Below are 26,364 nucleotides of genomic sequence, written 5' to 3'. Positions count from 1 at the left end.
TAAAACCGGAGATTCCCGGTTTTGGCACCCAATGTGTAACAAAAAATAGTTTGAAATCCTGTTTGATTTGACCAAACCTGCCTATGATGTCACTGGTAGGTCAGGTTTCTGAGCTGTCCACTTGTCCTCTTCTGAGACACAGAGTGAGAGGACAGAAATGGTGCCGTCTTATAATGAGCGTTAATGAGGACCAATTACATGAAGATAATGTTGAAAACAGGTGACGTGCTCTTTTAAGTAAAACGTAGGCGTTAGCTTAGCTCCTTAGCGCTGGGAGGAGGAGGAGAGAGAGAGAGAGAGGGGGCGGGGTCACAGTGCGGCTTATAGCGTTCAGAGTCCCGTCACGTACATCTCCATGCCGTCGTTAAACGTAAAGATGGTGGTGGTGCTGGAGGTGGAGCTGTGTTGCCCCGCCTTCAGGTCTCCGATGCTCTCGTACAGGTTGTCCCCGGGGAGCAGCAGGGCTTTGGGGAGGAGCTGTAACTGCTGTAACTGCTGCTGCTGTAACTGCTGCTGCTGCTGCTGCTGCGTGGGCGGCGGGGGAGGGGGCTGCTGCTGCTGCAATGGCTGCTGGGATTTCTTCCTGCGGGGCCGCAGGGTGGCACAGGAGTTGGGGGGCCGCTCCCTCTTCCAGGGCCCGGCGTCCACGTTCTCGTACGCCGGGTCGCTGACGTACGCCAACAACGACTCCTCGCCGACGACGCTGGTCCCGATGGACTCGTAGCAGTGGTCGTCGAGGTGGGGGCCCCCGCCGCCTCCTCCTCCGAGCGCGGCTTTCATACCCTCCTGGGGGGCCCAGGTCTGGGGCTTGACCACCACGCTGAACCCCCCGTCCCGGTCGCGGTCCCGGTCGGGGCGCCCCAAGGTCCGGAAGCCCAGGTTGGCCGGGGGAGAGCCCGGCGGCACGGCGCGCTTTTTCTTCCCCGGTTTACAAACTTTAGAGTACATCTCTGCCACCTGCGGGACACACAGCACGCCGTTAGAAACACCGTCAGCTCTGCTGTCTCGTTACGTATTGCTACAGGTGGAAAGAAGTACGTGGTTTGTCGTACAAGCTCCGTCATTTGTAGTTTTCGGGAAGGGAGGGAGAACAGTGATAGAGGAAGATTAAGGGAAAAACAAGGAGAAACAGGTCAATTCATCAAATGTTCCTGACATAAGTAGAGTGATTTTTTAAATGTATATATATATATATATATATATATATATATATATATATATATATATATATATATATATATATATACAGCATAATAATAACATGTAAGTCATCTTTATACTGTCTTCTGAACTTCTACCCATACCTGTATCTTCCTTTCATCTTTACTGTGGTGCTGCTATGACAACTGAATTTCCCTCGGGATCAATAAAGGTCTGTCTGAACCAAACACAAAGTCAACACACACACACACACACACACACACACACACACACACACACACACACACACACACACACACACACACACACACACACACACACACACAGACTCACCGCGGCAGCAGTAGGCTGTATGTTTTCTATAGTGTGAGGCCCCAATGGAACAAGGCCTTTATTTTGAAGCAAGACGAGGTCCTCGTCTTCCGGAGGCTTCCAGATATACTGCTCCCCGTTTCCCATGAACACTGCCTCCTGTGGACACACCAACACATCACATGAACACTGCCGTTCCAGCAGAAAGTTCCAGACTTCCCTTTCCCGGGCCACATTAGTCTCTTTTTCCTGGCGTTCCCAGCCCAGTGTGGAGATATAATCCCCCCCATCTGGTCCTTGGTCTGCCTTCGGGGTCTCCTCCCAGTGGGATGTGCCCAGAGGACCTCCCTAGGGAGACACCCGGGGAAACATCCGTACTAGATGCCTGAACCACCTTTATCCGAGTCTCTCCCGAGTAACTGACCTTCTCACCCTGTTTCCTAAGGGAGACACCATGCAGCCACTTGTCTGAGAAAACTAATTTCGACCGATTGTACCTGATAGTACCTTTGGTCTCGGTCTTGACCCACACTTCATGACCTGACCAGCAGATGTGCGGTACAGTTAACACAATACCGCTCCTGATGCTACGATTCTCACACTAATGCTGTGTTCACTAACCTGACTCCGCCAGTTGGAAGAAGCTTGCGTCACATTTGTTTCACAGGCTACTTCCATCTGGGACCTCACTAGCACAATCGATGAAGGGGCGGTCCCTTTTTTTTTCAAGCTACTTGGCAGGTGATTGGATGATCCCGTCCCTAACAGCCGCTGATTGGTTCGCACACGCAGCAGTGTGGGCAGCTCTACTCTCTGAGCGAGTCCAGATGGAGGCTGTATTGTGAAGTCAATACCGCCCCCATCTGGCAGAGTCAGGTTGTGTGTTCACACCAAGCCCCAAGGATTCTCCGCTGGCGCTGGAATTGAAGCTGTCTTCCGGGTTCTCTTTCAGGGTGCTGTTCCTATTAATGGCCCAGCAGATTTAGCTATTTCACCTTCAACCGGTCGCAATACATTATAATCTCAATACAACAGAATGAGGTTTTGGGCGAACTTTACACTTTATTTTATAACCTCACTCACTCGCTAGTTTAAAGTAGGGGGTTTCTAGGGTTTCTACTGGTTCTACCGAGGACCCGCCCTCGCTGCGGTTGCAGCCAATAGCATTAATTTCCGGTAGCAATTCGGACCGGATATAGAAAGATGGCGGATTTGAAATCGCTGAAAAACAGACTTCAAAGCGGGTCTGTAGAAACCAATGGCATCACTTTGTCCATTCTTTTTTACAGTCTATTGTTCACACTGGCAGACACAAAGCTAAGCCATTCATTTTCAGTGGAAGCCAGAGACATGAAAACACAAAGCTACGCCTGATGTTTGTAGCTAGCTGCTACAAAAGCTACAATAACAGTTGAGCTGGCCTCAACTGCAGCTACAAAGCTACAAAGTGTTGTTAAACCATTTTTCAACTTCTCTCACCACATATGCTTCATGCTTGTAATGGAGGGGAAACTAATTATTTCTTTTTAACCCCAGGCTTTCTTTTCCTTTATATGTTTCTTGTCTGACGCACTTGATGGCGTCAACGAGCCTGTTGTGCAACCCATTCAATCCCATTCAATCCGGGGACGCATCTCTGTCATTTTAGATTTCTTTGGCTATTAAAAAATAGCAGATCTACAAGCGCATAGCGCGGCACCGATCTACAAGCTCAAATATAGCCGATCTACAAGCTCAAACCGCTCAACAAGCTCAAAAGGCGTCGCATTGAGCTTGTAGATCGGCTATTCTTGCTACTTTTGTGAGACACTGTAGTATGACGAAATATTCATTTATGAGAAAAAAAAAAACATAAAAAGGTAAAATATGAAGATGAGAGGTTTCTGCCCGACAGCAACGAGCACTTTTGAAATGTGATGTTTATCAGAATGCAAAGTCATTTCAGAAAGAGAAATAGGACACTTCAGTGTTTTTAGCATTGTTCTTGTTTGAACGGGGAACAATAGATGTGGGGGCTGGAAGGAGGGAAGGGGCGATGCTGTGAGAGCACGTGTTCCTATACTGGTCCAGCATGTTTCAGGGTATTGCCTCATCCAGTGGAGACACACACACACACGCACGCACGCACGCAGGCACACACTCTCTCACACACACACACACACACACACACACACACACACACACATACACCAGTGGTGGAAAAAGTACTCAAATGTTTTACTTAAGTAAAAGTATCAATACTGCAATGTAGAAGTACTCTGTTACAAGTAAAAGTCCAGAATTAAATTAAATTTGTATTTATTTACTTGAGTAAAAGTACAAAAGTATTGGTATTCAAACGTACAAAAGTACCAAAAGTAAATGTACTAAAATGTTTAGTATTTAGTATTTAGTATGTTTAGCTATTTTCAAATAGCTTAGGTATAAAATAGGGCTAAAGGGGTTAATGTATGTTTTGTAATATAATAACTTATATCTGCAAAGTAACTAGTAACTAAAGTTGAGATGTAGTGGAGTAGAAGTAAAAGTATAGACCATTAGAAATACTCCTGTAAAGTAAAAGTACCTCAAAACTGTACATAAGTACGGTACTTGAGTAAATGTACTTAGTTACTTTACACCACTGACACACACACACACACACACACACACACACACACACACACACTCGCACGCACGCGTATGTGATCCCGTGAACCGTGCATGTACGACACCACTGCCCTGACCTCGACCTCAGTCTGATAACCAGGCTAATAAGTGGTAACACCTATATGAAGGAAGTAAGGAAGAGGCCCAATTTATTTCCAATATGGCTGCTGTGCCTATTGCCTGTGTTCTCAGTCAGATCAGACTGAGAACAATCAGAATGCTTGTTACATTCAAAATCATTTCTGTCTAAGTCAAAAAGTTGACTTAAAATCACTTTCTGCCAAATGTAACAATCATTCTGACAGGCTGAGGACATATAGGCAATAAGGCACAATGAAGCAGCAGTGTGAGGACAGTAGAGTTAGGCAGAAATGTCAATTTGGCCAAAACAATATTAAAATAACATTATTATGCTATGAGGTTAACGAAATAAGGAACAAAGTGCGTCCCTCATCAGTTCAATAAAGGACACGTCTCCAAATAAGGGGAATAATTCCTTATCTCAAGGGATGGTCGGCCACCCCTATAGCTATGTATATGTTGTTTAAAATCAACACATTGTTTAGCTTTCCAGGAATAGAGCAGAAAAGAAGTGCTAACATGTCACAAAAGAAGCAGTGCAAGCACTGTTCTTGTTGTAGATGAGTGCACACTCAAAAAGAGAGACCTGCACTATATGAGCACCATATGTCCCTCAGAGACCCTGCAGGTCTGCTGCAGCATCAACAGGAAATCTGACACAAACACGTACTTCGTTAGCCCATTAAGACCGGGAAAGCCTCTGTGTCGTTTTTTAGATTTCTTTGGCTACTCTTTGGCTACTCTTTGGCCAAAAAAAATAGCATAATTTTTTTTTTTATCGTGAAAATGTGTGAAAATATATACAGCGAACATTTGTAACCGTCAAATGTCTCAACAAAATTTCTTCATTTTTCTGAAAAACTATTGTTGCTATATATCAGTGGAGTGGTGCTCAAACTTTTTCTTGTCAAGGACCACCCAAAATGATATGCTTTTGGCCCCCGTCAAAATATGAGACCCCCCAGAAGCAAAGATTTGTTAAAAATGTTGTTTCCAAAAAATATATGTATTCAAAGATTTGCACAAATTATCAAAACTTTGCAAAATAAATAGCAGATCTACGAGTGCCGCGCTATGAGCTTGTAGAGCTGCTATTTTTGAATAGCCACAGTATGAAATAATGGTTTACTGTATGTGGTTACACAGATGCGTTCCCGGTTTAAACGGGTTACAAACGCTCTCCTTCCTGCTACTTCCAGCACTAAACTCACATCACATGTACTGTAAGAAGATTCTGATGCCAATACTTTTGTACTTTTAGCCTACTGAAGTACAATTTTGCATACAGGCCTTTTACTTGTAGTAAATCGGACCATATACCTCAATGACTCAACCTTTTTTTTGTAACAGCTCCGTTTCCGGACAATGAATTTGCCATTACTTTTACTGAGTAAAGTAATCTTCATATAAATAGTTTTAAGCCTAGCTGTGAGGCGACAGCGCTACCGACTGCGCCACCGTGCCCCCTCAAATTGACACATATTAGCCAAGGACCCTCATTTTAAAAGATTTTTACAGCTCTAGCAGTGATTTTCAACCATTTTAATTTCAAGGACCCCCAGTTTGACATGCATTAGGCTACAGACCCCCAATTAATGGCATTTCTACCTCTGGGACCCCAATTTCTATTGTAAAATCAATGTTAATTTAACTCTGAGCGTGTACAAATGGAACCAAATGGACCCGTTAGGGTCCATTTGGTTCCATTTGTACACTCTCTGAGTTACAGACCCATAAGGGTCCTGACTATCTATCATTTAGCTGGGGACCCCCTGGAACTCTCTCATGGACGCCTGGTGGTCCCCAGACCCCACTTTGAGAACCAATGGTTTAGCTTACTACCTCTTGAATTTTACTTTCGTCATTATTGTAGCGTTTGTATTGTAAAAACAAATATATATAATAATACAAACAGTAGAATAAATTGTCTGTCGGGTGGAAAACTGAATCCTGAGAAAACTTCTCAGGATTCAGATTAAAAAGTATTAAAAAATTGCAGATCGACAAGCTCAAAACGCGTCGCTTTGTGCTGTGTTTCGAGCTTGTAGATCTGCTATTTTTTATACTTTTGTGTGATGCCATATAGTATGATCAAGTACGGCGTTAATTTAGGAGAGAAAAAAACACAAAACGTTTAAATTTGGAGATAGAGAGGTTTCTGCCCTGACGGCAACAAAATGGAATACTTTGTGAAATGTGCAATAAGCCTCCAGGGCAGACTGGCTCAGGATGTTGTACCTGTAAACAAATCACCAGCAGTCTGCCTGCCTGCCTGCCTGCCTGCCTGCCTGCCTGCCTGCCTGCCTGCCTGCCTGCCTGTCTGTCTGTCTGTCTGTCTGTCTGTCTGTCTGCTAATGCCATCGACTGGTCCATCATGAAGCCCATCTGATCTCCTCTCCTCCAGACAGGCAGTGCATGTCGTCTTGGCCAGACAGACACTTCAGGACACGGAGAGTCTTATTGATTTCCTCTCCTCTAATCATTCATTACTCCCTCACTGCCCTCAGACCACAGAACTGCACTCTGCTCACCTGGTAGCCCCTGCTATACAGACCTGGAAACCCCTGCTATACAGACCTGGTAGCAGTGGTGGGAAAAGTACTCACGATTTTTTACAAAAAAATGTGAGTGCCGTGCCAAACACGGTTAAAACCGTGTTTTCGAAGAGTAGCGCTTTGGTGCCTAACACGGTTAAAATCGTGTTATCAGTCTTTTTGTTTTTTTCGTTTTTTTCCACAAGGGGGGGGCTAGCGCAGCACTGTAATCACCCATGAACACTCTAGAAGTAAGGGACAGATGTGCCAAAAAATCTGTCTCCCATCCGCTTCCATTCTATCTCCTTGCTAAAAACCTCTGTATCTCCTTAACTTTTTACAGTGGGCAAAACGAGTCATTCTCGATGCGCGATCACACCGCAATGGTGACTCGCATGAGACATGTTGTTGTTCCAGGCTTTAGCCAGGACCATCCATTGCTGTGCACGCATGCATTGTTTACATGCGGGTGCTCGCCGTGGAGTCCACAGCTCTAAACAGCGCAGCATTGCAGACTGAGATTTCTGGCACCGAACGTAATCTGTTATTATAAAATTCTGTTAAGAATTGTTTTTACTTTGCAAACTGTTAATAAAGTATTCAATCAATCCATCAAGTGCCCTGAGCCAAAGATGTTTGAGAACCTCTACGGTATCTTACCCAGACCACGTCCCCGGTGAAACCTTAATCAACCAACAGGGGTCGCTACTGCAGCGAAAAGGGACACGATCACCTCTGTGATGTCCCACCTGCCAGTTGTGTTCTTTCAAACTCCTGGACCCAGAGGTTTAGAGGCACCACTGCCGGGAACAGAGCCACAATCTCTGCAGTTCTACATCTATACGCCTCCCTCCATCTTCACCCAAATGTAACCTGAACCCTATGCGCTCTGTTGTGAAAATCTGACGGAACACTTCTGTGTGTCGAGAAACTGCTTTTCTACCCCAGTGTTTCTCAATGTGGGTTCCACGGACCCTCAGGGTTCCTTGAGACTAGGGTTCTAAATGGCCCCTTACAGGTCTGTAACTCGACTCCAACCAAATGGACTCTTACGGGTCCATTTGTACACTCTCAGAGTTAAGGGGGAAATTAAAAACATTGAGAACGTACATGTCATTATATATACGCTTGTCATTATATGTACGCTATAGGGATAGGATTCAGATGACAAATCTGTGAAGTTGCCCTTTAAGATTTTGTAACCGCTGAAGTTACAGTCATTGTTTGTGAAACTGATGCTGTTGCTGAGGGCATAACATGCTTTCTGCCCTGCATTCTATTTAATACAGCCGTCAGTGGATCTATGTTTCATTCTATGTAATACAGCAGTCAGTGGATCTATGGTTCATTCTATTTAATACAGCCATCAGTGGATCTATGGTTCATTCTATTTAATACAGCCATCAGTGGATCTATGGTTCATTCTATTTAATACAGCCATCAGTAGATCTATGGTTCATTCTATTTAATACAGCTGTCAGTGGATCCATGGTTCATTCTATTTAATGCAGCCATCAGTGAATCTATGGTTCATTCTATTTAATACAGCTGTCAGTGGATCTATGGTTCATTCTATTTAATACAGCCATCAGTGGATCCATGGTTCATTCTATTTAATACAGCTGTCGGTGGATCTATGGTTCATTCTATTTAATACAGCCGTCAGTGGATCCATGGTTCATTCTATTTAATACAGCTGTCAGTGGGTCTATGGTTCATTCTATTTAATACAGCTGTCAGTGGATCCATGGTTCATTCTATTTAATACAGCTGTCGGTGGATCTATGGTTCATTCTATTTAATACAGCTGTCAGTGGATCCATGGTTCATTCTATTTAATACAGCTGTCGGTGGATCTATGGTTCATTCTATTTAATACAGCTGTCAGTGGATCCATGGTTCATTCTATTTAATACAGCTGTCAGTGGATCTATGGTTCATTCTATTTAATACAGCTGTCAGTGGATCTATGGTTCATTCTATTTAATACAGCCGTCAGTGGAGCCATTCAATCTATTTAATACAGCCGTCAGTGGATCCATGGTTCAAGTCCCATCCTGACTTTGGAACCGAGATGCACAACAGCACATAATACACAAACTGTTTGCACACAAGCAAGAACAGACGCAAACCATGCAAGGAGCAAAACTTTTCATTTAAGGACCACTTCAACCATTTCCAACCTTATCTTCAGATAATTGGTCCTAAAACAATGTATGTCTACTCACTCGCTATGTGGACAGTTCAGAAAACGGCCTAGCAGTGACATAATTGATGAAACTTTGATGAAACGTCAGGCAGACCCAGGCTATAGGGTGGACGGCCGTCTGACATTGGTAGGCAGGTTTCTGAACGGTCCACAGACCACAGCCCACCAACGAGACACAGAGTGAGTAGAGACAGAAATGTTGTCATCTTATAATGAGCATTAGTGAGGACAAATTACATGAAGATAAGGTTGAAAACTGTTTATGAATGTGGCTAAAAAACATTTCCACGGTGAGGGTCATAGTACCAACCTTGGGGAAGGTGGGCAGGTTGAAGGCCTCCACGTTTCTCCGGGGCAGCTTCGTGCTGTGCGGGTGCGGGTGCGGCGGGGGCGGGGCCGGGTGCGAGGGCGGGGCGTGGCGCGGGGGCGGCACCGGCGGCTCCCCCATGTCCGTGCCGCTGTCCCTCTTCTGGGGCGCCTTGTCGGCCTTCCTCAGCTTGCGGACGCAGGCGTACTCGGCCGTGCTCGTACTCGTCTCCTGGGGAGTGTGCTGGGCGGTGCCGGGCGACACCTCCGGCTCCGGCAGGCTTCCTCCCTCCGCTCCGTCCCCGTCCGGGTCGGGGGGCGCCGGCGTGTTGGCCGGGACGGCTGGAGGGGCCGGAGTGTCCGTCTGGCCTGCCCTGCCTACCATGGCATAGAGGGCATCGTCAGTAGTGCGTGCGACGGAGGAGGAACGGCGGCCAACCTCAGAGTAAGTGTGCTCCCCGTCCTCCCCGGCCCCGGAGGGGATGTGAGGGAGCTGCCTGCCTTGAGAACGAAGCTCAGAGTTAGAGAGGATGTGAGGGAGCTGCCTGCCTGAAGCTCAGAGTTAGAGAGGGTGTGAGGGAGCTGCCTGCCTGAAGCTCAGAGTTAGAGAGGGTGTGAGGGAGCTGCCTGCCTGAAGCTCAGAGTTAGAGAGGATGTAAGGGAGCCGCCTGCCTGAAGCTCAGAGTTAGAGAGGATGTGAGGGAGATGCCTGCCTGAAGCTCAGAGTTAAAGAGGGTGTGAGGGAGCTGCCTGCCTGAAGCTCAGAGTTAGAGAGGGTGTGAGGGAGATGCCTGCCTGAAGCTCAGAGTTAGAGAGGGTGTGAGGGCGCTGCCTGCCTGAAGCTCAGAGTTAGAGAGGATGTAAGGGAGATGCCTGCCTGAAGCTCAGAGTTAGAGAGGATGTGAGGGAGATGCCTGCCTGAAGCTCAGAGTTAGAGAGGGTGTGAGGGAGATGCCTGCCTGAAGCTCAGAGTTAGAGAGGGCGTGAGGGCGCTGCCTGCCTGAAGCTCAGAGTTAGAGAGGATGTAAGGGAGACGCCTGCCTGAAGCTCAGAGTTAGAGAGGATGTGAGGGAGATGCCTACCAAAGTTTTTTAAAAGAAAGTCCTTTAAAGAAGCTACAGACCTAGCCAAATGGATCGATCCTGAACCTCCTTGATCCGATTCCTTAGCCTTCAGCTGCATTTCCAGTTCAAATCTGCTGCTGAGCCAATCAAACAAAGCTATATATATTAAAATGAACTGGAACAGGAAACAGGTATGCCATCTTCTGAACACTGAGACTACAGTTATGCACTGAGCCTACTACTTTTCTAAGGTTAGCGATGTACACAGTCATTCCACCAGCAGGAGCTTCACAGACTTTGTACCAAAGTAGCAGATTCAACAGCTGTATTGGAAAGGACTTGTTTTTATACTCTGCAGCAGTTATGTGGAATGGGTTACCTGCAAGCCTTAAGTCCTTTAGCTCTGTTGCTACCTTCAAGTCCTGCATAAAGAGCTGGCTGAATAAGCAGCTGGACCTAACCATCAATTATTTGACTTGTAAATGCAGCTATCATACTTCACAGACAGTCCAACCGAACAGTAACTTTTTTTCCGCAATGAAGAAAGTTGGTAGAGGACTAAAGTATTTTATAATGCCTCAGAACTGAGTTCTGAGACTGAACGCCATACCCTGGCCACTCAGTAAGCTGCCCATATAGCTCAATTAATCTGCCTAGCAACACCGCAGCTCGCTCCATTGGTCGCTCAAGCCACTGAAGCACTTTGTCGGAACCAGCCCAGTGTTGGAACCGGTGGATTTAATACTTGGATCTCTCTCACTCTGACATTAAATTTTGTCATGAAGGAATGTGTTTATGGTCACTCAGAGATGGATTACAGAGGTGTCTGCACCTCCTGTCCCTGCTGTGAGCTTGTACATTTGCTATTTTCAAACTTTTTATTACTTTTACTTTTGGTACTATTGTATATTTTGATGCCAATACTTTTGTACTTTTACTGAAGTACATTTTTGAACACGGGCCTTTTACTTCTTCCACCACTGATAACTCACATCCCCCCCTTGTCAACATGTGCCGTATCCCCCCCCCCCCCCCTCTCCCAGTCAAACGTTTGACTTCTTGGGATGTTGGTCCCAGGAAGTCACCTATGATGTGTGTATGTAAAGAGATACACAGTAATATGATGTGTGTATGTAAAGAGATACACAGTGATATGATGTGTGTATGTAAAGAGATACACAGTGATATGATGTGTGTATGTAAAGAGATACACTCACTTTTGCCATTGCAGTTCATCTTGTTCATCTCGGTGTCAGATTTACTGATGGACCGAAGTTTACTGGACTGTCTGAGGATTCCCTGAAAATACACACACACACATACATACACATACACAGTTTAGACTGCCTGAGGGATTCCCTGGAAACACACGTACACACCCACGTGCGTGCGCACGCACGCACGCACGCACGCACGCACGCACGCACGCACGCACGCACGCACGCACGCACGCACGCACGCACGCACGCACGCACGCACGCACGCACGCACGCACGCACGCACGCACGCACGCACGCACGCAAGCACATACACAGTTTAGACTGTCTGAGGATTCCCTGGAAACACACACACACACACACACACACACACACACACACACACACACACACACACACAACCACACACACACACACACACACACACAGTTTAGACTGCCTGAGGATCCCCTGAAAGTTTAGACCAGTGGTTCTCAACCTTTTCAGGCCGCGGACCCCCCAAATAATCATATTTTAACTGCGGACCCCCCACCCTGATAAGCACTTAGTTGAGGCACTTAAGTAGTTAGTATAGTTGAGGCATTATATATTTTTTGTTTGACTCAGTTCCACTGATAAATATTGTGAAAATAGCCGATCTACAAGCTCACAACGTCTCGCAATGCGAGGCATTGTGAGCTTGTAGATCGGCTATTTTCACAATGTTTGCCTCTTTCTTATATTATTTGGCCAATGTTTAACCAATTTTCATTGTAGGCTATAGCTTGTTGATTACTTTTGATGCCGTAATGCTCTTTTTTCTTTCCTTAAATTGTCACTTCACTTTCATCTGGGAACCCCCCAAAAATCAATCATGTGGTTGAGAACCACTGGTTTAGACCACTGTTTCCCAAACAGTGGGTCGGGACCCATGTTTGGGTCGCGGACCAAATTTTATGGGTCGCAAGTAAATATCCCCTTTTTATTCCTACATTAAAACAAATATATTATTTCAAAAGATTTTAAAAAAGTTTAAACAAAAAAGTAGATCACAACTTTTAATCAATTAAAAACAACTATTAAAAACAACGTTTCATCAATTAAACATTTTTCTAAAGTATTCCATAAATAAAATCAAATAATTTTAAATAAACGCGTTGTGAGCTTGTAGATCTACTATTTTCACTAGTTTGGGTCCCGGGCAAACGTGTAATTTATCTTTTGGGTCTTGAGCTAAAAAGTTACTTTAGACTGCCAGAGGATTCCCTGATGATAAAATACACACGTACACAGTTCAACATGTATTAATACTTAATACACACACACATGTACACAGTAAGTTCAACACATATTAAAACGTATGCCTAATTTATACTCCATAGTATGATGGTGTCGTTTGCCTAAATGAACTGAGTTCTTTTTGGCTAGCGACATCCTCGAGAGATGGAGTACTAATTAAGGTTCAATTAAGCCTCTGAATAAAAACACAAGAAATAATGAAAGAAAGAAATGAATGAAGCCCTGCTGAATTGAGTTACGCTGGGTTCACACTGGACGCAGAAGCGGCGTGTAAAAACATTTTCAACCGTTAAAACTATCGCTGAACAACGAGAACCGGCCGGTATGAACATGCCTGCTGAAAGGGATAAGTGGCTGACACGTCTGGGCATAGTATAGGTGGATTATGAGACGATGGGCCCCTGGCACAGGCTTGTAAAAGGCCTCCCATTTTCTGTGTTATTTTATATGTTGATGAATTGAATCCATAGGACCCCAATGGAAACAAGACCGCAAGGACTTTTTTGGTGTTATCCTTTTAGACCAAGTGTTTGGCTGTACTCGTGGTGTTTTGCATTTTTCTGTCTAGTACAATATTCAATCAATTGGATCAAAAAACCCTGACACCCGGTGCTTCGCAGCACGTTGCGATGCTTCCAGTGCGTCCAGTGTGAAGCCAGCGTTTAACTGCCTTCTAGGTCGGAGCGGTTTTCTTACCATGTCCATGAGACGGTGTTTGCTACCTTCACCAGAGACATTGTGTGTCTTCCCCTTCCTATGAACACAATCGCAATTATTAACAAATCATCAGTAGCAAGGCACATTGCTATGTAAATAAACGATTGGAGGAGGAGACGTGAACAATTTTCTGCTGAGGAAAAAGTGAAAGCATTGTGAGGTGAGCATCAAGCAGCATCAATAACGTGATATAACGGTGTCAGGAGACGAGGGGGAAACTGGCATATTGAGCATGCAAAGAATCACACCTTCCTCCAGCAATGTCTCCTCATTCATGTCCAAGACATTCCGTGATATCTTGACGTATCAATTTAAATCATTAGTTAATCACATGCTCATTCTCTCAGTTACGTTCTTTATTAAACAACCCATTAAAGCATGACAAAGACACTGCATTCCGTGCATCTTGCATCGGAGCTGTAGAATGGTTGGGTGTGTTTCTCACCCAGGCGGCAAAGGGAGAGCTCTTGAAATTGAAGCTCATGCGGAAGAACGAAATTGCCTGCTGTTCCCATGTCGCTATTTCACCTCCTACAGGCTGCAGAAGCAAATACACCCCATTCAAGTGAACGAGGTTTTGGCCGGACTTTACACTTGTTTTTATTACCATAGTAAACATTTTCATAAATACTTTATGTTTTCAATCGCTAGTTTAAATAATTGTTTTCAATTATCATGATATGAGTTCAGTAAATTATGGTCCCATTAATTTTAAAATTAGTGATAAAGTAGGGTATAATTCTAGGGCTTCTATTGGTTCAACTGAGTGAAGACCCGCCCTCGCTGCGGTTGCAGCCAATAGCAGTCGTTTCCAGGTTTCTTTTCGGGACCGGAAGTTCCAAGATGGCGGATTTGAATTCACAGTGAAAGTGGCTTCAAAAGGGGTCTGTAGAAACCAATCGGTCACGTGACGGTTCCCTTCGTCCATATTTTTTGTTACATCTATGACATGGGCATCTGGCGGCCCAGGGCCACATGCGGCCCCCACCTTCACTTAATGCGGCCCGCAGGTTAATATCAGAATAGTGATATATTATTGATTTCAGCTGTTACAATTCCAAACATGCAAACATGACCCGCTTTAATTACTTCTATATTAGTAGCTTCATGACTTGTCTTTGTCCAATGTATTTGTATTTAAGTTCATAAAGTAAACATAAGTATAACTAAATGCATTTCAAATTAAATACAAAATTTTCTTTTCAGGATTCCAATTCCAAAATAGCACAAAAGAAATCAGGATTCCAATTCCAATTCTGCAAAAGTAGCCAATCTACAAGCTCAAAATGCGTCCCAGCACAACGCGTTTTAAGCTTGTAGATCTGCTATTTTTGCAGAATTGGAATTTTTTTTTTGCTTTACTTTTGTGTGACATAGAATGGCGAAGTACGGTATTAATTTACGGAAAAAAATAAAAATACGGAGATAAGAGGTGTCTGCCCGACAGTATTATGCTCTCTGGAGTGAGTGTGGAAATATAGTGGCCCTCTCCATCATCAAAGTTGCATCACCATAGACTCTATGATCTCACCTCTGGCAGCCGACACAGAGCACCACGATCAGTATGGTCACAACGAAGGCGGAGGCCGCCGCGATGCACCCCAGCAGCAGGACCTTGCCGACGGGAGGAGACGTGAAGTTTAGCCCGTCCTGCATCGAGGCCATATGGGGGCGCTAGCGAGCGCTTGGTGGTGGTGTTGCTGCTGCTGTCACACACGCGCTCACGCTCACACACATGTACGCAGAGAAGCAGCACACTGTGCTGTCACACACACTCACACTCACATGCACTCACACGCACTCACACGCACGCACTCACACACACACACACACACACATGTACGCCAGAGAGGCAGCGCGCTCCCACTGGGATCTGTAGTGAGAAAGGACAACAGGTGGTGTGTAATTACAAAGTGATCTGTAGTGGGAAAGGACAACAGGTGGTGTGTGATTACAAAGTGATCTGACATTTGCACACAGAGTGAACCGCTTGAAGCCCAGCATCCCTATTCTGGGGGGAACAATTGCCAAAAGCAGTGGTGTAAAGTAACTAAGTACATTTACTCAAGTACTGTATCTAAGTAAAATTTGGAGGTACTTTTGCTTTAGGCCTATAGAGCATCGCAGTTCCCGCCCACTTCCTGGTTTTTCGTGGTGCCGGAAGGAAAAGCTCAATGCATTTTTCCCATTGACATTTCCAAAAATATTTATATCAATTAATTTAAGCCTCGAATCAAGCCATCCAGGGTCCTGGTGAATCATGACCATAAAACGTTTGATTCTGTGAAAAAACTTTTTTGAAAACGGCAAAACAGAGGGTATTTATTAAATATAGTATAGTATATCATATCATTAAATATAAAATTAAAAAAATCACAGAAAAAAACGTGTTATGGTCATGATTCACCAGGACCCTGGATGGCTTGATTCGAGGCTTAAATTAATTGATATAAATATTTTTGGAAATGTCAATGGGAAAAATGCATTGAGCTTTTCCTTCCGGCACCACGAAAAACCAGGAAGTGGGCGGGAACTGCGATGCTCTATTGGGGTATTTCCAAATTTCTGTACTTTTCCTTCTACTCCACTACATCTCTTTACTCCACTATAATTATTTGAAAACTTTAGTTACTAGTTACTTTGTAGATTTTGATTATTATTACAAAACACTAACCACTTCAGCCCTATATACATTTTGGCCATTTGAAAATAGCCGATCTACAAGCTCACAATGCATCTCGATGCGATGCATTGTGAGCTTGTAGATCTGCTATTAATTACTCACCATGCAGAATGTCCCGTTTCAGAAGGTATCATATGCATAAAATGTATTAAAATCCTTATAGCAGAAAAATTGCAGAAAAATAGCAGGTCTACTATTTTCGATCGGCTATTTTCAAATAGCCAAAGTTTAAATAGGGCTGGAGAGATTATTGTGTGTTTTGTAATAATAATTCAAATCTACAAAGTAACTAAAGTTTTCAAATAATTATAGTGGAGTAAAAGTACAATATTTGTCTCTGAGATGTAGTGGAGTAGAAGTAAAAGTATTGAAAATTGGAAATACTCAAGTAAAGTAAAAGCACCTCAACATTGCACTTGTACAGTACTTGAGTAAATGTAATGATTTACTTTCCACCGCTGGCACTGAGCATATACAGGAGGTAATACACAGCTAGGGGTGTATCAAGGACTGTTATTACACGGCTAGGTTGAATGCTTGATTCTGATTGGTCAATCACTGGATTCAGCGGTGTGTTATTTCTGGATAATGACCGATGGGCTCTATAACAGACCGCTGTCTAATCAAAGACTCAGAGCACCTGCTCATATCAACCTGTGCTGCTTGATTTTGTGCCGTATCCAACATGACAGCCATGTAAACACACACACCATGTCATTTACAGCTAAACATTGCTCTCAAGAATGTTTTTGAAAACATTTGAAGCGAGAAATAGACAATGCAGTAACCAAAAATCGATTCTATTTGATCAGCACTTGCTGTTGTTTTCCAAGGCGACACGTTGCATTGGACACAGCTGGCATAAATGAATGGAATACTTTCATTACCGTAGAGCAATGAAATTGCTCTAAGTAGAGAGAGGCTCCTAAGAGATTCTAAACGCAAAAAAAACTGAAATGCTGATATTTTTATCCTAACGCAGCCGTTAGTCACGCTGCTAATTAAGGTTTGCCCGCAGTTTTAACCTCTCTCACAGAAACAGAGTGAATACGGTAGAGTCACACAGAGAGACTGAACGTGACAGCAGACTGACCCTGAAACAGACATCACACATCATTACGGGAACACTTCACCCAATGTCAACCTTATCTTCACATAATCGGTCCTCACCAGTGCTCTTTAAAATATGGCACCATTTCTGTCTATGTGTCTCAGAGGAGGGCTTCGGACAGTTCAGAAACCTGCCTATACCAGTGACATCATCGATGGGGAATCCCCAAGCTAATAGAAACTACAGCCTCTTTCTTCCTGGAAAGTTAGCATGCTGAAATAGAAGCCATTGGTCTTATACAGTACCTCAACCAAAATGTTTTTATACAATGTTATACAAATGTTTTTAACTTATGTTGCTATAATCAGTGGTTCTCAAACTTTTTCATGACAAGGGCCCCCAAAATAATATGTATTTGGCCGCGGATCCCCATCTCAAAATATGTTGTTCCAGGGAACCCCCCAGAAGCAAAGATTTTAGTTTAAAAAAATTGCTTTAAAATATATATATATATATATTCAAAGATTTGCTAAAATTTTCACGATTTTTCTAAAATATCAGATCTATAAGCTCGTAGCGCAGCTTGTAGATCTGATATTTTTGAATCGCCAAAGTATAAAATAGTGGTCAAAGTGGTTACACAGATGCGTTCCCGGGTTAAAATAAATTGATACTCCGTCACACAACAGTGTTGTGGCCCAGGAGGTATAGAGTCACCGCTGAGGAAACGAAAGGTTCCTGGTTGCAATCCCTGGCTCCCTCCAGGGTCCCTCTGGGTTACTAATGCTCTGTCCTTGAGCAAGACACTGACTGCTCCAGATGAGCAGGTTGGTGCCTTGGATGGTTCCCTCAGCCATCGGTCAGTGAATGTGAGTGAGTTTGAAGAGCTTGGGATAGAAGCGCTATATAAATGAACCATTTACTGTGGGGGACATTGACACAATAACACCATTTCTGGAGTAGGCGGGCTTAAGACCGGATCTCACTGGTTAAACCATTAAGACCGAGAAAGTGTCATTTTAGATTTCTTTGGCTATTAAAAAAATAGCAGATCAAACTCTTGTAAGCTTGTAGATCTGCTATTTTTTTTTAAATCGTGAAAATGTGTGCACATCTTTGAATAATATATATATTTTCAAAGTGAACATTTAACTCCAATATTTGCTTCTGAGGGTCTTTGGAACTAAATATTTTGAGATGGGGTCTGCGGCCAAATACATATAATTTTGGGAGTCCATGACATGACATGAAAAGGCACCACTGATATAACAGCATAGGTTTTTCAGAAAACTGTTAGGATTAGGATTTAGAAGACATTTGTAATCGGCCTCAGGTCTTAATGGGTTAATGTAATCTGTTATTATTATGAAAAACACTAATACTATCTATTAATAAATCTCTCAGTCAGAACTGATTCAGGTTGTTCTATACCTCCAGGATATTGTGACTAGCAGAACTAGCTCGGCTTACTGTGATTGGTCAGAAGTCGGTCAGACGTTCAAGATGGGCGTGACATATTTAGGTGTTTTTTTTCCCGCTTTCAGCCCAACTTCATTCTGTCAGCAGTGAAGCCAGGGAAAAGCAGTGATAGTTAACAACATTTCTCCCACGGAACATGGATCGTTTTGGTTATAAGCCCAATTTTTCTATAATGGAAGAACAAGTTCAAATGTTACTTTCCGTGGTGTCGTCGGCTCCGAAGACGCCATTGCTGAATGAGTTTGGGTTTGTTTCTAGAGGGAACACATTAAAGCGAACGCACCGATGTAAATCCCTCCCACTACATTTGATTGGGTAAAGCGCGGCTTGTTTCCTGATCTAAGGCCGGCCCACTTGTAGGCCAACGTTCACACGTTCTGAATGGCCCTCCCGACAGATGCAGTGGCGCAGCTCGGAATCTGTTCTTGAGAGATTAGTTTGGGAGAGACATGAGCCAACTTCCAGGAGGAACTAACGCCTCTGAAATCTCTCTCTGAAGTGCAGGGGTCTTCAACCTTTTCCGGCCAAGGACCCCCTAACTGAGAGAGAGATGAAGCAGGTACTCCCACTATATATTACATAAAATTGTGTTTCAGATTAAAGCTTTTCATAGATGTTGGATTCATGTTAATGTGTATTTTCAGACATTTAACGACTTAAACCGTCAATACTTAGTAAACTTTCACTCTGTACTTGGTCTGCTCTATTTTTCCCCTCTTTGCCTCTTTTTTCCCTCTTTTCGGCTAAAGTTGTCCTTAGAATAGGGATGCTAGGGTTCAAGTGGTTAATGTAAAAAACAATGATCCTATCACAGAGATTTGGCGGACCCCCTGTAGCAACTCTGACCCCTTGTTGAAGACCCCTGCTCTAGTGACCATTCATAAGCACAGCCTATCGTTAGAAAGGGCAGAACGTCCATAGCTATCTCTGTCAGAAATGCCTCTCAGCACGTTGCCATATTATATCCAGGTATAAGAACCATTGGTTCCAGTGTTGGCTGTAGTGTACACTGCATGGCTCGAGCAAAGTGGGCGGGATCTGGCTAGAAGTGTTCTAAATACTAGTACTACTACTGCTACTGCTACTGCTACTACTGCTATTATTATTATTAATATTATACATTTGACACAAATCTCAAAGTGAAACATGGTTCAAAAAGATTGGCATAAAAACTGCAAAGGCAGAAGCAAACAACCCTACTAGGGGTAAAAAGTAGATTAAAAACAAAATCAAGGCATAGACAAAAGGACCTACAGATAAAACTAGAGCTTTGTTAAAAGCGTCAGTACACTGTGGTGCTCTCGGGGGGAGAGCATTCCACAGACTTGGAGCACCAGCAGAGCAGAAGGCCTGGTCGCTTGGTCCTGGGAGGAAGGAGCTTGGTATTGGTAGAACCAACATACTCTCACTCCCAAAACGGACTATAGGGACTTCTTTGGACAAAATGCGACCTTTGCCGCTCGGTCAAATCTGTCCCAAGCCGTCACCCCGTTTGCCGTCTTGGGAGTGAGACTGCGTTGGTATAGAGTGGAGGTTTCCAGTGGAGGTTTGTGGCGTAAAGGAGTTCTGTGGCAGTATGAATTAGCGTTTGCCAGTCAAAGTTGTTTTTTTTGTTTGTTTTTTGGTTCGGAACCAGACTGTTCTGGTGGAGTATACCGCTGCCTTTAGGCGGAGGCATTTGAAAACTGTGCGAGCCAACAGTCTGTCTCGAGAGAGATTAGACATACTCGGAACTGCTGCCAAAATGGAGACATCCACAGAAACCTCCCCTCATTAACATCGGCAGCTCATCAACGAGCGCATCACTTTCAACAGAACGGACTGAAACATTCCTTTGCGTCAGATGCAAAGGAACCGGAGAACACGATTCGTTTGATTCACAGCTGCGACGGTGTCACTATAATTACACCTGCATTGACAACAACGGAGCAGACGAGGTATCGTGGCTCGTCCGGTGGAAACCTCATATGCAGTGGTGGAAAGTAACTAAGTACATTTACTTAAGAACTGTACTTAAATACAATTTTGAGGTATTGGTACTTTACTTGAGTGTTTCCGATTTCCAATACTTTTACTTCTACTCCGCAAATATTGTGCTTTTACTCCACTACAATTATTTGAAAACTTTAGTTACTAGTTACTTTGAAGATTTTGATTATTATTACAAAACATACAGTAACCACTTCAGCCGTATATATGTTACAGGGAAATTGGCATTCCAAGGAAATTGAAAAAGGAGCGCTCGTTTTCACCCCCCACCCACAGGCAATTCTGTAGAACCAACACCAGAGGGCAATGCAAGCCACACGACTAGAACGTCTATGCAACGTTCATAGACGTGCATAGACATGAACGTGCATGCGTGTGCGCGCACGCACGCGCGTGCGCACACACGCTCATGCTTTCAATTTGGTTTATTGAAAGCATGACTGTTAAGATAATTTTATTGTGTTCTGGCTTTTAACATTTGTTATAGTTTATCCACGACACACACGCACACAAGGATAGTAATCCATGAAAAGATCTATTCTACCCCTATCGGTTTACAACTCGGACGGCGCTGATTCGACTAGCAGACCATCGGCCGGTCGGCGCGGGCACTCGCGCTTGGAGGCGCGAGGGCGCGCCTCCTCGGCCTCAAGCTCTGCTAAGTCGGCGCGCCTCCGTCATGGACAATAACTATTATCACGTGTGCGTGTGAACGCGTGTTCAGCGTTCCCCTAGGGTAGCTTCCTGGTTTCTATGTGGGGGGGAACAACAAAAGCCAGGTCCGCCTCCTATCAAAGACCCGCCTCGCGCCTCCTCCTCCTCCTCTCGCTGCCTCGCATCAAAGCCCCGCCTCGCTCCTCCTCCTCCTCCTCCTCCTCCTCCTCCTCGCGAGGAGGAGCGCCTCGCGTAAAAAACCCTGTCTCGAAAAAACCCGCCTCGCGCCAAAGCCCCGCGCCTAAAAACGAGCGCTCCTTTTTCAATTTCCCTGGAATGCCAATTTCCCTGTGACATATACATTTTGGCTAGCTCTGGTCCATAGCCTCTCGTTCCGGCTTAAAGGAGAGATCCGGACATTTTAAGTGTTATCTTTGATGTGTCTCTTATCACTCACCATCCTTGAAAGGGACGTTGAGTTATTTCAGAGAGTCCCGTGTCGTCATTTTTTCGACCCCCTCCGTTGGCATAATGGGAGTGCGTGCCTAAGGGAAATTCGTCTATTATAACCGATGCAAAGTTATTTTTTTCTCTACTACTACTCATTGTAGAGTCTCATGATACTCAAACATGCACTGAAAGTTCCTGAGAGGCTAATGCTAATGCCGAACGAGCTAACGCTAGTTGCTTGTTTCTCTCCCAGAACCTGGCAACTCGGTGTTGCCAGGGAGAGAAATAAGCAAACAGCGTTAGCTCGTTCGGCATTAGCATTAGCCTCTCAGGAACTTTCAGTGCATGTTTGAGTATCATGAGACTCTACAATGAGTAGTAGTAGAGAAAAAAATAACTTTGCATCGGTTATAGTAGACGAATTTCCCTTAGGCACGCGCTCCCATTATGCCAACGGAGGGGGTCGAAAAAATTACGACACGGGACTCTCTGAAATAACTCACCGTCCCTTTCAAGGATGGTGAGTGATAAGCGACACATCAAAGATAACACTTAAAATGTCCGGATCTCTCCTTTAAGGCTATGGGACTTTCGAGCCAATGCGCCCGCACCACAGGCTGCATAACCTCTCGTCAGGAGTGAAAATAAGAAATACACTGTCGCTACTCACCAAAACAAAGACGTTTTTATGGAGTTGAAAGCCAACTCTACTAAGTGGGAACACTCTGAGCCCCCCACCTCACGTCTAATATACACTTTTTGGCCAAAATGTAAAATAATCCACTGGACGGAGACACTACTTCTTTGTTTTTTAATCTTCGGCAGCACCATCACGGTGCCAACTCAGTACTGTCACACAGGTCAGAGGACCGCATTACACCTTACAAACTAGTCTCATTGGCTGTTATTCGGCTCTGCAACGTTAAATGCGCTGTTCCGTGAAAACATCTCTGCACCAGGAAGTGTCTCTCATTTTGGCCAAAAAGTGTATGTTAGTCGTGAGGTGGGGGGCTCAGAGTGTTCCCACTTAGTAGAGTTGGCTTTCAACTCCATAAAACCGTCTATGGCCTTTGGAAAATAGCAGATCTACAAGCTCACAGTGAGCTTGTAGATCTGCTATTTTCCCAAAAAATATTTTCACATTTGAAAACTTGAAATGGGACATTCTGCATAATGAGTACTTTTACTTTTGGTACTTTAAGTATATTTTGATGCCAATACTTTTGTACTTTTACTCAAGTACATTTTGAATTCCGGACTTTTACTTGTAACAGAGTATTTCCATATTGCAGTATTGATACTTTTACTTAAGTAAAACATTTGAGTACCTTTTCCACCACTGCTCATATTATGTCCAAAATTGTTCATTTTCAGAATTCATATTAAGAATTAGCCGATCCACAAGCTTGTAGATCAGCGATTTCATAGCTACTTTTGTGTGACAATATTACAGTATGACGAAGTAAGCCATCAATTTACGGAAATACGTAAACATTTAAAAAATGCAGAGATAAGAGGTTTCTGCCCGACAGTAAGGACATACAGTATAGGAGGCTAATAAGGGAGAAGAGGAAAGGTGTAGGTGTTCTACAAAACACTGTGAGGACAAGCGTGGGAGTCTTCTTGAGGCAGGTGTTTGAAGATTGTTGAAAGATGGTGATGAGACGAGCTGCTGCTGCTGCTGCTGTCACATCTCACATCTCACATCCAGCTTCCTTCCCACAGCCCCACGTCTCACAAGCCTGATTTATACTCCAAATATAGAGAAAAAAAATAACACAATCACCCAGCCCCACGACGGGTGTGGATCTGTTTCGTTTTGGGTACGGCCAAGTGTAAATCGGTCTGTCCACACCTCTGTCTCTGTGTCTCTGTGTCTCTGTGTCCCTCTGTCTCTGTGTCCCTCTGTCTCTGTGTCTCTCTGTCTCTGTGTCTCTGTGTCTCTGTGTCTCTGTGTCCCTCTGTCTCTCAGTCTCTCTGTCTCTGTCTCTCTGTCTCTGTGTCTCTGTGTCTCTGTGTCTCTCTGTCTCTCTGTCTCTCTGTCTCTGTGTCTCTCTGTCTCTCTGTCTCTGTGTCTCTGTGTCTCTCTGTCTCTGTCTGTGTCTCCCTTTCCCTCTCCCTCTCCCTCTCCCTCTCTGTCCATCGTCTTTCTCTGTCTCTCCCCCCTGTTCCTCTCTCTCCCTCTCTCTCTCTCTCTCTCTCTCTCTCTCTCTCTCTCTCTCTCTCTCTCTCTCTCTGTCTATCTCTTTCTATCTCTCTCAGTCTCCCTCTCTCCCTCTCCCTCTGCCTCTCCCTCTCCCCCCCTGTGGTGTACAGCCACAGTGACGCCTCAGTCAGCAGCACTGCAGTGTGTAATCTCTGTCCTCTGGGCCAACAACCAATCGGACGGAGCGCTCGGAGCGGAAAGAGAAACGTCAGTGGTTCTCAACCCTTTTAATTGCATGGATGGACCCCATAACTCTGAGAGTGTAGGTTCCATTTGTACACGCTCTGTGTTACCTGTTTAAGCGTCCATTTAGAACCCCTTCAAGAAATGCTGAGGGTCCCTGGCTTTGAGAACCACTACTCTAGTCCAGTGTAGCAGTTAAGGCATTACATTTAGTTTGATTCAGTTCCACAGATAGAGCCCATAGATCTGCTATTTTCAAAAACAATGGAGTCTTTCTCATATTATTTGACAATATGGCCAATGTTTTTTTTTTGTAACCCATTTTTTCACCCAGTGCCAATTGCCTAAACTGTAATCCTGGGCGCTACTCTCCCTCTGCCAGCCTGGGGAGAGCCCCGAACTGAGCTCCTGCATCCTTCAACACATGAGGAGTGAGCAGGCCGCTTCTTATCACCTGACAGGGGGGAGTTTCCCCGGTAGGACGTAGCGTATGGAAGGAACACGTTATTCCAACCAGTTCCTTTCCCCTCCATCAGGCGCCCCGGCTGACCAGGGGGAGGCAGTATAGAGACCAGGATTACTGTTTTTTTGTGAGGGTATTAACTACCCTATAGGAGACACGGGGAGAACATGCAAACTCCACACAGAAAGGCCCTTTCACCAACCCCACCTAGGGTATGGGCGCTGATGAAGCGGAGGAGAGAACACGCCCCCAGCGCCCACAACGTCCCCGGTGGGAATCGAGCCCAACAATTTGGCCAATGTTTGACCAGTTTTTACAGTATAGTTTGTTGATTACTTTTAATGCAGTAATGGTCTTTTTTCTTTTCTTTCTCTCTTTTTTTTAGGGATTAAAAATATCTTAAAAGTCCTTAAATTGCCACTTCACTGTCATCCGGGGACCCCCCTGGGGGTCCTGACCCACAGGTTGAGAACCAGTGCTCTATAGTCTACCACAGGGGTGATGCAACTTTGATGATGTAGAGGGCCACTATATTTCCACACTCACTCCAGAGGGCCACATTGCATATACTGTCGGGGAGAAACCTCTTATCTCCGTATTTTAACTTTTTTCATAAATTAATGCCGTACTTCACCATTCTATGTCACACAAAAGTAGCAAAAATAGCAGATCTACAAGCTATATTTTAATTAGAATCCTGAAATGTTACATTTTTATTTCATTTCAAATGCATTTAGTTATACTTATGTTAACTTTATGAACTTAAATACAAATACATTGGACATAAAAAAGACAATGATATTTTAATACTAGTCATTACGCTACTTAATATAGACTAATATAGACTGAAGTAATTCAAGCGGGTCATGTTTGCATGTTTGGAATTGTAACAGCTGAAATCAATAATATATCAGTATTCCAATATTAACCTGTGGGCCGCATTAAGTGAAGGTGGGGGCTGCATGTGGCCCCCGGGCCGCCAGTTGCCCATCTATGCTCTAAACAAAGCCCTTCTCCCCTCCTCCACCTCCTCCACCACCAGGCCTTTCCCACAATCCCCTCTGCCTGTGGCTCTCCATTAGGAACACTGTCCATCACCTGTCGGCTCACAGCTGTCAGGTGGTGGTGACCGCAGACGCCTCCTCCTCCGTCTGTGTCTGCGGGCGCCATTTTTGGGAAGGCAAACTCCCTATCAAAGTGACTGCTGGCCAATCACAGCGCGTCTTTTCCGGGACTTGGCAGAATCTAGTTGTATAAAAAATATAACAGGATATTTTTTATACAACTAGATTCTGACAAGTCCAGGAAAATAATTCAGGATTATTTATGTTTTGATGCTATATTTTAACTATACTGTATGAGCCCTAGTAGCTGATCTTGGGCTTGTTTTCATAGACCTGGTTTATTTTTCCTCTCGCAAAATCTGGCAGCAACACTGATTGATATAGAGAGCTTGTGGTGCCAGATTAATGTATGGGTTTGGCTGATATATTGCTCTTTTTGTGTAAGTGTGACAAGAGGAGGTTTAGTGCATATATAATGGTGCAAATTAACACTTACTGGATGAGAGAACAGACCATGAATGAATGACTGAACTAGAAAGGCAGATCCCCGCCAGGCCGGGTAGGGTTGTCCACCCAGGGCTGTGTTGCAACCTGTTATAGCACCACCATGAGGC

The 26,364-nt window shown here is 44.3% G+C and overlaps 1 protein-coding gene across 1 annotated transcript; it reads right to left on the bottom strand.

Annotated features, from left to right (window-relative positions):
- Positions 1 to 330: 330 nt before the first annotated feature.
- On the bottom strand, positions 331 to 15,193 carry LOC308097435 (uncharacterized protein; the record flags this gene model as incomplete). Its single annotated transcript, XM_080445194.1, has 6 exons — positions 331 to 957; positions 1,495 to 1,632; positions 9,257 to 9,801; positions 11,534 to 11,615; positions 13,508 to 13,565; positions 15,060 to 15,193. The coding sequence occupies 6 exons, from the start codon at positions 15,191 to 15,193 to the stop codon at positions 331 to 333; spliced, it is 1,584 nt and encodes a 527-aa protein (XP_080301320.1).
- Positions 15,194 to 26,364: the final 11,171 nt, after the last annotated feature.

The sequence above is a fragment of the Gymnoscopelus braueri genome (assembly GCF_963280865.1).
Source record: "Gymnoscopelus braueri genome assembly, chromosome: 12".
NCBI classification, from domain to species: domain Eukaryota; kingdom Metazoa; phylum Chordata; class Actinopteri; order Myctophiformes; family Myctophidae; genus Gymnoscopelus; species Gymnoscopelus braueri.
Note: the sequence above shows the minus strand (reverse complement) of the source record. Positions and strands in the feature narration are given on the sequence as shown.